General features: G+C 42.5%; 1 protein-coding gene across 2 annotated transcripts in view; it reads right to left on the bottom strand.

Annotated features, from left to right (window-relative positions):
• Positions 1-13,154, bottom strand: part of FYN (FYN proto-oncogene, Src family tyrosine kinase) — a 211,097-nt gene that overhangs the window by 39,830 nt on the left and 158,113 nt on the right. For both annotated transcript variants that reach the window (XM_012506091.2, XM_003255578.4), the window contains exons 5-8: positions 12,820-12,916; positions 6,434-6,532; positions 2,857-2,960; positions 1,743-1,892 (exon numbers count right to left, since the gene is read on the bottom strand). In XM_012506091.2, the coding sequence (XP_012361545.1) occupies positions 1,743-1,892; positions 2,857-2,960; positions 6,434-6,532; positions 12,820-12,916 (450 nt within the window). The remainder of the gene's footprint in view (positions 1-1,742; positions 1,893-2,856; positions 2,961-6,433; positions 6,533-12,819; positions 12,917-13,154) is intronic.

The raw sequence follows: 13,154 nt of genomic DNA on the forward strand, positions 1-13,154 counted from the left end.
CTCTCTTTGTCTTCTTTCCTTCTTTCTTTCTCTTCTTTTTTAAAAAGAATATAACCTTTTAGAATCTGGCAGTGCTAAGGGGGACTTAAATGCCAAGTAAAAATCAGTCAGGCAAAAAAAGGTAACAAAGAATAAGAAATCAGGGAGTGACAAAAGCTGACAGAGCCTGCCTTGTGAGGTGGACAGACCCCCCGCTCCCTCCTGGCAGCCCCTGGACCCGGGGAAAGCAGATGTGCTGCTGGGCTGTAACTTGCTTTTTACTCCTTTCTTTTTGATGGAATCAGGCTCTGAGATGTTTAGGTAGGAAATTATTTATGTGTCAGCATTTCAAAGGCATTTTATTGTGTGAGAGAGAAAGAGGGAAGAGGGAAAGCCAATATAAAAACAAGTCTAATGTGAGATGGATTTTTTTTCCCCGAGATTAAAAAAAGTGTCTATTGTTCATATCCCCTCTTTCCTTCCAGCTTTACGATGTTATTAAGGTGCCCTTTTGAACACAGTATTTTCAAATGATCCAAACCCTGGGGATCCTGCTGATGTTTGGCTGTAATGAAATATATTTCAGCATTTGAAAAATCCTTACAACAAGGAGGCATTTTGAGTATATCACTTAAGCTCAGGGAGATATTTTGTTCCATTTCTCCCAAATGTTTCATTAGGATCCACATAAACCAAGTTAGCCAATGCCATAATCAACTAGCACTGCAAGTGCTGTTAATATTTTCTATTGTTCATTAGTGCCAGGGATCAACGGACATTTCTTATTGTCATTTTCGAAAGATTGCTTTCTCATGCCAAAAATTATACACACATATTTCAATGATTGTGCACAGAGCAATAGTAGAGGTAAATCGTATACTATTTTTGAGTCTTGCCTTTGTCCTGGAGAACAATAGAAAATCGAGAAATGGGTCACACAAAAAAACACCTCTAGGCTTAATAGGACATAGACATGTGTCTATACATGTGCACCTATAGGCACATGTGAATATGTATTATATAGTGGCATATAATACTTGCTAATCCAGGAAAGAAAGCAATCATTTTAACAACTGCACATAAAACCACAGTCTTTGATAAAATGTATAAACTGCATATCTAATAATTATGTTTTCAGAAACAACAAAATAATGGTGATATCTGGGTGTTAGGACAGAGACTGATGAACGTTTTAAAAGTTTAATTTAGCACAACAGACGTAATAGATCTAAGAGCTGTGGGTCGTGTAAGTCTAAGCCTAGTTAGGAAACAGCAGTATTGGTGGGGAACATGATAAATGACTTGCATGAGAATGAAATGTACGTGCAGCTATTCCTGCAACAGTGCTGAGCGTAAAGTGATGGTGGAAACACAATATTCCTTGTAGGAGTCCCCATGTAAGCGCCCTCCGGGAGACTGCTTCCTCACATGCAACGCGGGGGAATGGGAAAAGACAACTTGAAGTATTTTAGGATGAAGATGAAAAAACAAACAACTTTTAAAATTTAACTTCTTGCTTTCTACTTGGGAAACAAAAATATTATAGAATCTTCGGACAAACATGTGGAACTAATAATAACAACAGTAGAACAATAGCAATAGAACCTATTCGGCCAAGCCCCACCATTAAGGGCTGGCAAAGAAAACATACTCTATAAGTGATTTTGTACATATTAGTTTTACCCCTTTCCACTTTCCTGCTCTAGGCCTATCCACTCCCTCCAGCATCCAAATGGTTAGTAGGTAGTTAGAATTAAGGTTACCTGAGTAATGTTGTACAAGCTGCTGAAGTGTTTCAAACTGGGCCCGGGTGGTAATGTAGTATCCACCATTGTCAAGTTTGCGAATTTTATAATGTTTGACATGGTCTCCTTTCATATCATCCCAATCACGGATGGAAAGTGAATAGGCACCTGGTAAACATGGAAAGCATTAGCAGCTCCAATCTTTTAGAGTATCAGCTTGCTTTTTAGGCCTCATTTTCTTGACTCTGATTAATAATTACCAAGGATGCACACACACATGTACACACACACAGCATCTCCACTTAGTAACAGGAAGAAGATGCTTCTTGATGTCCTGCAAATGTCAGAAGATATTAGCAGTAAAATGATTCTGCCCTTGAGACTGAAAGCTTCCTGGATATTTTTCTTAAACACACTGTTCAGTACCCCTTGTTGCGTAATACAGCGTAGACTCAATTCCAACACTCCTTCCCCCCAAGGGTAGAGAAGGACCACGATGCATGGCTGAGCTTGCTTCCCTTGTCTTCTCTACCCAGGGGCATACTGGCAGGTAGCGGCAGCATGTGCAAAAGAAATCTAAGGTTGTTTCTCTAGAAGTGAGCTTCAAGCTTCTGCTTTACAACACTTTCTACAGGAACGGATAATCTGGTGAATTAAGCTAGAGGCCACTACTCTTTTCTTCCTTGACCTGTCTCCTCTTGTGGGCTGTAATGAGTTGTTAAATAATGAAAAGTCCAACAGTTGGAGGAAGAGAAGTGAAGTCCTCAGTTATTTAAAAAACAAAAGGAAAGCAAAAACAACCTGTATGACTGGCACCTGAGGAACTAAGAGTTTCAGAAAATCAAAATTCTAAAGGACTTCTGAAAATTCTATGATCTTGTGTGCCCGGAGCAGTGAAGCTGCCCCCAGCCCGTTTCAGGAGGAAGGTCTTGATTTGGAGCCTCTGTAGTTCTTTTGGTGCTGTCTGCAGTTTTAGAGCCTGGAGGGAAGACTGAAAACAGGACTCCACTCACAAGGCAGGGAGGATATGTGCCATTTTAAAATCCTTGTACATTAGAGATAAGCCTTTCATCCCCTCTGACTAATCCACAGATTTGAATGACAAGCCAACTTCTTCAACTCGTTATCTTACCTTTGGTGGTTTCACTCTCGCGGATAAGAAAGGTACCTCTTGGGTTTCCAAAGGACAATAGCTGTCGCTCAGCATCTTTTCGGCCAAGTTTTCCAAAGTACCACCTTTAAATTAGATCAAGGAAAGAAAATACTTTGTAATAGTCATTTACAAAATGCAACAGCATAGGCTCTTTTTTTTGCCCCTGAATTCCCCTCACCTCCAATTTAGTCCTTAGCCTTTCCCTGTATGTATTTTTTCCTAGCTTAATTCAGTTCCTTTTCAATCTATCCTGGATTCTATCCCTAATTCATCTCTTTCACTCTTTAAAAAAAATCAGATTTGAATTGTGGGTTGTTTTCCTCCCCTCCAGACATGACCAGAACTGGTTTGTGTTAAAACTGCCATCTGTATGCAAAAAACCAGAAATCTAAGACCTTGATTTGAAATGGTAACTGCAGGAGACCCTTTCCACACTTATCTAAAAGACTCTAGTCTGGGCACGGTGGCTTACACCTGTAATCCCAGCACTTTGGGAGGCCGAGGCGGGCGGATCACCTGAGGTCAGGAGTTTGAGATCAGCCTGGCCAACATGGTGAAACCCCAGCTCTACTAAAAATATAAAAATTAGCTTGGTGTGGTGTTGGGCACCTGTAATCCCAGGTACTTGGGAGGCTGAGGCAGGAGAATCGCTTGAACCTGGGAGGCCCAGGCTGCAGTGAGCTGAGATCGTGCCATTGTACTCCAGCCTGGGTGACAGAGCAAAGCCGTGTCTCAAAAAAACAAAACAAAACAAAACAAACAAAAAAAACGCCAGGCATGGTGGCTCATGCCTGTAATCCTAGCACTTTGGGAGGCCAAGGCGGGTGGATCATGAGGTCAGGAGATGGAGACAATCCTGGCTAACACGGTGAAACCCCATCTCCACTAAAAATACAAAAAATTAGCCGGGTGTGGCGGCATGCACCTGTAATCCCAGCTACTCGGGAGGCTGAGGCAGGAGAATTGCTTGAATCTGGAAGGCAGAGGTTGCAGTGAGCCAGAATCGCGCCACTGCACTCCACTATTTTCTTGAGACAGGGTCTCACTCTGTCACCCAGGCTGGAGTGCAGTGGCATAATCATAGCTCACTGCAGCCTCGACCTCCCCAGGCTCAAGCAATCTTCCTACCTCAGCCTCCTGGGACTAAAGGTGCACATCACCACACCTGCTAACAAAAAAAAATTTTTTTGTAGAGGCTAAGAGTGGTGGCTCATGATTGTAATTCCAGCACTTTGGGAGGCTGAGGCAGGCAGATCACCTGAGGTCTGGAGTTCAAGACCACCCTGGCCAACATGGTGAAATCCCAACTCTACTGAAAATACAAAAATTAGCTGGACGTGGTGGCATGTGCCTGTAATTTCAGCTATTCGGGAGGCTGGGGCACGAGAATCGCTTGAACCAGGGATGTGGAGGTTGTAGTGAGCCGAGACAGGGCCACTGCACTCTAGCCTGGGGACAGAGTGAGACTGTCTCCCTATGTTGCCAAGCATGGTCTCAAACTCCTGGGCTCAAGTGATCCTCTCGCCCTGGCCTCCCAAATGCTGGGATTACAGGAGGCAGCCATCACGGCTGACCCTGTACATCTTTTCTTTGGCACAACTGTAAGGACTGGTTACTGTATACCTTTGAGATCCGTGCCCAGTCAATAAGCATGCCCTTATAATGACTTGGTGTTGCAGATATTTCAATGTATTATCCCTGAACAAACTAATGATACTCTGTGCCACTTTAGGAGGCATCACATTAAGTCACCTCAAGACTTTTGTTATTTGCCTTATATTCTCCCCCTGCACTCTCAAGCCTTAACCAAGCCTGGCAATTAGTTACTACTTCAGCACTAGGTGCTGAATGAGCAGCAGGTGCCCCCAAAACCCAAGGGAGAATGCTGGAGCATTCAATTGGAATCTGTGTGTGGGAACCATTTTTAGAATATTTGACTGTGAAAGAATCCAGATTCTAAAATGAAATTTCAATTCATTATGCTTGAATATAGGTATTATGAATTCACTGTCAAATTCTTTTGTGAATTAAGTTTCACTGAAGAAAAGAGGCATGGCGTGTTAGCTCCTCAGTGACTTTTAGAAACACCAAAATGTGCAACAATCCTTAATCTAGCACTAGGTGGTGTAAAGACTATTACGTCAATTACTTGTGAGAAATGGCTTTCTGGGTGTGTACCAATAACCCAATTAGAATGCTGTGTAAAACAGTGGTGAAAAAGGAATTGTTAGAACAATGGATTGCAGCAAAACAATAGTATTTTAAGATAATGATAGTTAATTGCATATGTAAAACTGAAGGCATTATTTTAAAAAATAATATTCTTTAAAAACAAAATATTTAAAAAGTCGACCATTATAAACATAACTTAAATATATAGCTGACAAATTTCCAGTTAAATCAGGGTAATGCTATATTTTGGTACTTTTTATTCTGAAAGAACACAAAGATGTTTGCAAATCTGCCCTAAAATACAAATTAAATACAAATATCTTGATTCACTGATGATGAAACACAGTCACTAGGAGAAAAAAACAACTAAGAACCACTGAGTATTTGAGAGTGGGAAACAAAACAGATCCTCTTAGAGGAAATACAAAGGCATTAAAGAATAGAACAATCCAACTAGGGATTTGGTTAGGGTGTGGAGTCTAATCCCTCTTGCACTACTTAAACAAATCCATGGTGAAATTAAATATCAGAGCCAAAGGTTGGGCTTGGTGACTGACTTTTCTCAACTCCCTTTCTAGAGAGGCAAGACCCAAGGTGTCAGGAGGAGGCCAAGTTCCTGCATTTGGGAAATCATGGCTCCATCTCTCCTTCCCTCAGTTCAGAAGTCAGGGCTGGCAAACAGCCACTGGCAGTTCTTCCCCTTGGGAGTGCCCATTAATCCTCATGGGTCAGAAGAAGGGAGAAAGGTTATCCCTTTTAGATCCCTTCAGCCTACTGAACACCTTCCTAAACTGCTACCAGTTGAATAGTTGGGCCAAATAACTGCTTGTCACTGTTTACTATCAAAGAAGCCAATTGAGGTTCCAAATCGCTGTAGTATTTCCCAAGTTGGGGGGACACACTGTATGTGACTCACTTTTCCCAGGCATAGAAGGTGTCTTTTCAGCACTCTTTTAATATTTCTGATCACACTTAGGAGAAAAATCTCAGTCTTTGGCAATTACTTGCTATTGTCTCCTCTCTCTCCCCAACAGAGGGAGTGGACTGTGGGTTTAGTAACTTGGGTTGGCAATAATATATGCTCTAGCTAGCATTTCATATTTTTATGGCTACTTTTAATCTATGACAAGTTTTACTGGCTTTTCATTTAGGGTATTGATAGAAAGTTTTCTTTCAAAATAAGTGAGCAGGCTTCAAGAGAAACATTAAGTTAATAATAGTGCAAGTATTACACAGGGTAAAAACCAGGGCAGAAAGCCTGAAAAACTCAGCCTTAATCCACTGCTGTGAATGTCTTCTCCCTCCTGCCCAATGCTGATGGCATTTTATTGTGGCAATCAACTTTTAAAATCAAGTAGTTAAGTGAAAACAAAATGAAACATACTCTTCTGCCTGGATAGAGTCAACTGGAGCCACATAATTGCTGGGAATGTAACCTGTCTCTCCAGTTGTCAAGGAGCGGGCTTCCCACCAATCTCCTTCCCTGTAAAGAAAAAAGAAAAGTAAATACGTTGACCATTTCAACAGCTTGCAGTTAGAGACTCACTGTGGTCTGAAGTGTATAACTGTCACCTAATCATCCTGCCACCTGATTTCTCCAACGTATTCCTTTACTCTGAACTCCAGCATAGTCCCCCTGTGAAGGTCAGAAGGTTCCAGTTCGAGTCAGCCATGAGATGAACTCACGGTTGTCTCTTGCCTTATTTGTGAGTTAAGAATGTGGGATCCTGGCCATGAGAGGTCTCTCTTGGTAGGGGGCATTTTGCTTGGTTAGTGTCCTTAACTTGGACAGAGGGAAAAGGAACCCAGCCTCAGCCTAATTAAGTAAAACATGTTGGCTGCAGATCATCTGCGAAGGGAAGCTTTTTAGGAGGTCTGAGGTCAATCCGAGCTGCAAAGTACTGCTTCCCTATTGTAAGCACCCCTCTCTTTCAAGTTCAAATCATGACACTAGAAATGTTAACATCTTAACATTGGGAGGTTAGGAGGTCTGACGAGGGATGAAGGCACGCTCTAAACACATGCCTGGCTTGCTCTCAAAAAGATGGGGAGACACCTCTCTGCAGGTAGAATGATGCTACAGTAGGATCGCCTTCCCCAGGCATTTTCAGTCTCAAGTGATTCCATCAAATGTCCAGAGTACTGGCCTGAGGCTCATGGGCAAGGGGTGAGGGTGGGTATGGCTGCGTGTGCTCGCACAGGGGAAGCACAGAAACTCGGCAAGGGAGTGAGATTTTTAGTCATGCCACTTTGTACTGCCTTAGGCTCCATGCCACAGCATGGCAGTGTGGTATCAACCTGGGGAGCCTCTCAGAGGAGGTGAAAAGGTAGCTTGTAGCTACTCTCATCTTAAAGCCAGTGAGTACATTAAGCAGTTCAAGTTCATCTGCTTAGATTCAGCAGTGTGTACCTCTTCCCATTAACATCGGGGAGGTCATGGATGTGGCGCTGTGGCTCTGACATCCATTGAGTATCTGCAGAACCTTCCACCAGCCTGCAGTCAAAGACATGATTGCCCTCAAGCAAATCAGACCTCCCAGCAAATCTGATCTCCAGGGGCTCAGCACCTTCTCTTCCTCCTTTTTTGGTCCTTGGAGGCAGCAAGCGAAACTCCAGGCATTTTTAAAAAAATCGTTCTTTTGGCTGGGTTCTGTGTCAAAGCTTTCAGCCAGGGAAAAAAAAAATGTGTTGGCTTTTGGCCATGGCAAAGATGCTCCCCAGACAGATTTAATCAGGTAGAGAATAACCAGCCTCCACATTAAACTCAAGCATTACTCCAGAGACTGCTCTCTAAAGCTGGACTCTCTGAGCAAGGTGAGCAGTGAGCAACGCCTCCAGATAGGATTTAATAGAGCAACAGGACAAAGGTGACAAGCCAGCATGTGCTGGGGGCGCTGTTGTGGGAAAGTGTTTGGTGGCGTAAGTAATAGAATAGCCCACAAAAAAACCAAGGTGCCAGCAAAGGTTTTTAAAACCTTATGCTTTAATTAGTTTCCTAATCTCTCCTTTTTACCCTATTACAAATCCATCAAAAGTACAGTACTCATATTCAGAAAGTCCTTTATTCATAAAAGTTAGTTCATGTCTAGATTTATTCATAATCTTAAATTTAGTTCATGTCTAGATCTTTGTTAGGACATATTTACACACACTGAAGAATATAGGTACAGTATATACGAACCCCGTGAACCCACTGCCCAACTTAAGAGCTAGATCGTTACCAACTGGGTGGGATCTGCACTGTGCTGCTCCCCTATTGTAAGCACCCCTCTCTTTGAGGTTCAAATCATGACATTAAAAATGTTAACAGTTTGTACTAGTCTCATTTCTATGCCTTCCAAAAGGAATACATACAGTTGTAAGGATATCATCTAAGAACATATGTGGAAGTTTATTTTTTTCTTTAAACACTGTATGTGTTTAAGGAAATGGCTTTGGAGACATAATCTTCACTTTAATATAGTGACAACGTTTACTGCTCTGAAGTTCCACTAGATGGAGACATTTCATCATTAAAAATAACAATACCCAGCTCTTCCCCCTCCACCCTGTCCCGCCCAGCCTGGGAAATGCTCCAAAATGGCGAGGAAAAAATTAAGTGCTTGTAGCAGAGCCTTATTGTTTTTTAATGCAAGATAACCTTCATCAAGTTAGTTCTAATTGAATTAAATTAAGAAAAAAAATGGCTAGCATCAATTTTAGGGTATCTGAGACTGTCAATGGGGGCGGGAAGCCAATACATTTTGCTGCAGGTTGGGACAAGCCCAGCCTTATTCAGGTGATCTGGCATTAATGAAGTCATTTCCAATTCAAATCTACCATTAACTATCTCATTTTGGTCTAGGCACCTAAATAGTGTAGCACAGATCAGAATGCAATTATCAGCTCATTCTGAAGTCATGAATCAGGAATTCATGATTTTCTTACTTGACCCTATTAATCTCACAAGGGTTTTCAGCTACTCATGAGAAAGATAAAATCCTTGATTTCTCTTTTTCTAGGCTTTCCAGGGTCATCTTATTCATCAAAGGAGACATAAAGTGACAAAGATTCAATGTTTATTATGTAGTAAACCTCACACATTGAGCCCAGAGAGGCTGGTACAGACTCAAAATATTCATCGAAAGCCACTGAGCAAGTTGAATAAGTCATCTTTTTGATACACTAGAAGCACCAATTCACCTATAAATAGATATACTCTATATTCATGTTGATTTAGGAAAATAAGATCTCTACTATGTTATCTTTTATTTCTTGAGTTACTGTGGGTAATTAGCATTGTTAAAGCTGTATTTCTTTAAACTGCTCTTACAGTTCAGATTTCTCTTTAATTTACACTTGGTGAGATATTTTTTGTTATCTTGCTCTAATTCAAATATATGATTTAAAGCCTGGTGCTGGTTTAGAATGGCTTTTAAGGTTTTATAACAGCTCTCTCTGTTCCTCTGATTTAAAGACTTGCTAAAAAGATTCTGTGCCCCCACCACACCCCACACCAAGAAAAGAGTCTACCCCCAAACCCCAAAGTTGCTCATAGGCTTGTGGGCCCGGGAGCTGGGAGCCCTAGAGCCTTGGAGCCAGGGAGTAGTTATTTGCCAACAGAAGTCAGCCTTGATCTGCTCAGTAGTGTAGCATTTTATGTCGGTAACAATTTTATCAAATGCTTGGGTGGGGCTCTAAACCAGGATTTCTTTTTATCACAATAGAAAAAAAAAAACAAAAACAACAAACCTGCCCTCAGCTGTAACCAATACTCCACTCTGTGTAAAACATGTATTACATTTTAAAGAGTCACTGTTCCTAGATGGTAAACGACTAGTCTTGAAATGTGAAAACAGGGAATAAAATGGGTGAACTTAAATACTTTGCAAAAGGGGTTCAAATTTAACAATGTCCTAATACATGACACGGAGCACTTACAACAGGTCAATGAAGCAACTTTGCCCCTTGCTGTGTAGCAGGAACACCGCCTCTGGGTACATATATACATGCACATCCCATGGTGTATGCTGTACTTTAACAAAGCCAGCCCTGTGGCCTCCAGTGCCACCAGGGCTCCCACCAGGGAAGGGAGTGGGAGGACACACACTAGGAGGTGTGGCAGCTGCCCTGGCAGAACAGAGCCCCATTCCTCCCTCTCCTCTGAGGACCAGAGCCAGAGGCGGGAGAGGATGGGGGAGGGGAGGAGCCGCGTGCCATCTGCTTCCGTATATTGCTTTGTTTTTCCTTCATGATTTTCTCTTCCCTGTTATTACCCTTGACTTCAGGATATTGTCTTGTTACACAAACCTTATTATTCTTTTCTATAACCTTGAGAAAGGGAATTTTAAAATTCCACTGATATGGAATTCCATTGGCAGAAAGGAAGAACATTAAGAGGAAGAGAACCTTTGTAATATTTTCCTCTATAAGAACAGGGTTGGAGGCTCAAAGGACTCTGTAAACATCAAAGGCCGTGCATGGAAGTCACAAAATAGAGGTTGAGATGGATTGGATTCTCCTTGAGTGTTTCTCTAAAATTTCAATTTGGTGACACTGCAGATCCTTTCCAGATTAACAAAGGAAGATGCCATGGGATTGGCATTGGCAGGGACTGACTTTCCAACGCCCTCCAGCCTAATGCACAGATGCACGTGCAGTGTGGACAAAGCCTCCCGAGAGCTGGGTCTGCGCTCCTACTATTCCTTGGTTCTTGCAATTGAAAGTTTACAAATAGTCCTGAAATTTCTAATCAACCTTGGCATGTAGGGGAGGCTAAGGGGCAGGGGATTTCAGAATTCAAAGTTAATGGACTCCAACAAGCAGCAAAATAACAGCAAGGAGGTATACCCAGAGAGATCAAAGCCCAATCCCCTCCTCCCTAGCCCCAGCCAACTCTCCAAACCTTCCTGTCACTTGAAGGGTCCTATCTGGGCCTTTCCTAGATCAAACCTGACACTGTTCTCAGGATGCCTCCCTGCATCTCGCCCTGGGCTCTGCCACCTGCCAGTTCTGTGCTCTGGGGCAGTTTCCTAATCTGGGCCTCTGGCTCCTCAGATGTCAAACGATGACGTCGATGCATACCTCAGACAGTTGTGGAAGAATGCATGAGAATGTTTGTAACTTAGCTCATGGCTGGTACATCAGGAGCCTTCAATGAATGGTAGCTGTTTTTTATTTTTTAAAAACTTCCTGTGGCTACAGGAGGAGGACTCCTGGGGGCCGGTAACACTCTTCTTGACCTGCCTGGTGGCTGCACAGGCATGTTCAGCTTGTGAAAATTCAGCAAACTGTATACTTTTTGAAAATTGTGGTAAAATATAGGCAACACAAAATTTATCATTTTAATCATTTTTAAGTGTACAGTTGAGTGGCAGTAAGTGCGTTCACACTGTTGTGCAACATCACTGTGTACACTTTGGATACGTGCACTTTTCTGCATGTGTTCCAACAAAAGGTTAAAAAAACACCACCCCACACCTTTGTTAATGATGACAATCCTAATATATGTTTGAAAACCCTGTGGCTGTGTAGACTGTGCCTTCTGATGTCTCGAAGAGAGTCATCGGCCCTTTATGGCGGTATTCAGTTCTTGCTGTTGAAAGGCGGCATATTCTCATTGCATGGTTTTGCGAGCCGGGGGCATTCCAGGGAAGGGTGGGCTTTCCAAGGAGGCAGTTTTCAGGCCTGAAGGAGGTCCCTGTGGCAATCAGCACTCCTCTTTCCTGGGATGTGCAGTGTGACCAGGGCTGCCTCTTACTCCCTCTGGCATATCCTTCTGGGAAAGCTGAGGAGCCTGGCTCCAAGTCCTTCTGCCAACATGGAATCTGGTTTGCTCAGAGAGCAGAGGAGAAGCAACCAGACTTGGTGGCATAGAAGAACTTCCTGGTGTGCCCCTCAGCCCCTGGGTAGCATTCTTTCCCAACCACTGGGAGCACTCACAGGGATGCTGGAGATGCCTGGCATGCTGATGTGGAACCCCACACCCCACACACTTTCTTCAGAGCCTAGATTTTTTCTGAAGGGCCTCATCCACGCACACTGCCTCAGTCTAATAGAGGCAGGATTTATAAACCACAAGAAAATCTGACCTGTGTTTACTCTTCTTACGGAGGTACTGAATGTAGGATTTGAAAAGTGAGTGATCCTCACTCTTGAAATCTCCCCACTGCCTGTTTAACTGTTGTTCCTCCTGGCCAACGTTAAACAATCATGCAGCATAGTCATTCATGAGTGGGTGAAATCACTTCTCCTTCTAGCTCCAAAAGATTCCAGTCACTCCCAAATTTTCATTACAGGGAAACGCCTCCATAGGCTTCACCAATGAAATGTTTAGCAGTTTATAAAACAAAGAGCTTGTTGCAAGCCTCAAGTGAGGGCTTTAGTTAGTGTAACATCTGAAATGTGAAGAAAATCTCAAGGCAGAGAGCATGAAACGTGGGTAGCCAAGGCTTGTGCCAATCACTTGAAACTGTCGGTTTGTAGAAACACTCAGGACTGTGGAGAGCGATGCTGGTGATTTTACAATCTTTAAACCTAAACCAAAACCAATAAACACGGACTGTGCTAGTATTTTTGGTACTCTCCGAAAATCTCCTTGGACACACAGTGCCATAAAATACTGCAATGTGTCACTGACTCTTCTTTTTCTCAAAGTATATTGTTGTAAACTAGTGAATTTAGCAAATGTTCTTTTAGCATTTCAGACATCTGAAGAGGTGCAGACCAGAAATGCAAGACCCCTTCCCAACCTGAAAGGTATACATGCTTCTCCTCCCTCTCCAAACTTACGAGCTGTTCAATATTTGAAATTTTTCTCCTTTGTGAAAACTCAGGTCATCTTCTGTCCGTGCTTCATAGTCATAAAGGGCCACAAACAGTGTCACTCCTGCCGAAACGAAATTCACAAGAAGGGAGATTATTACACAAGGGGAAATTAATTCCAAGAAATTAAATCTTCACTAAAATCTCATTCTCACAATCTACATCTACCCAGCACTAATAACGTGATGAAGTGTTGTAATTAATGTGTAAAAACCACAGTCACAGGGCTGTGTTTACGCCTTGGTCTTTGTAGGAGAAGCCTTACTGGATCTGATAGAAACCTATAGAAACCTAGAGCTGAA

This window comes from Nomascus leucogenys, chromosome 3 (genome assembly GCF_006542625.1).
Source record: "Nomascus leucogenys isolate Asia chromosome 3, Asia_NLE_v1, whole genome shotgun sequence".
NCBI classification, from domain to species: domain Eukaryota; kingdom Metazoa; phylum Chordata; class Mammalia; order Primates; family Hylobatidae; genus Nomascus; species Nomascus leucogenys.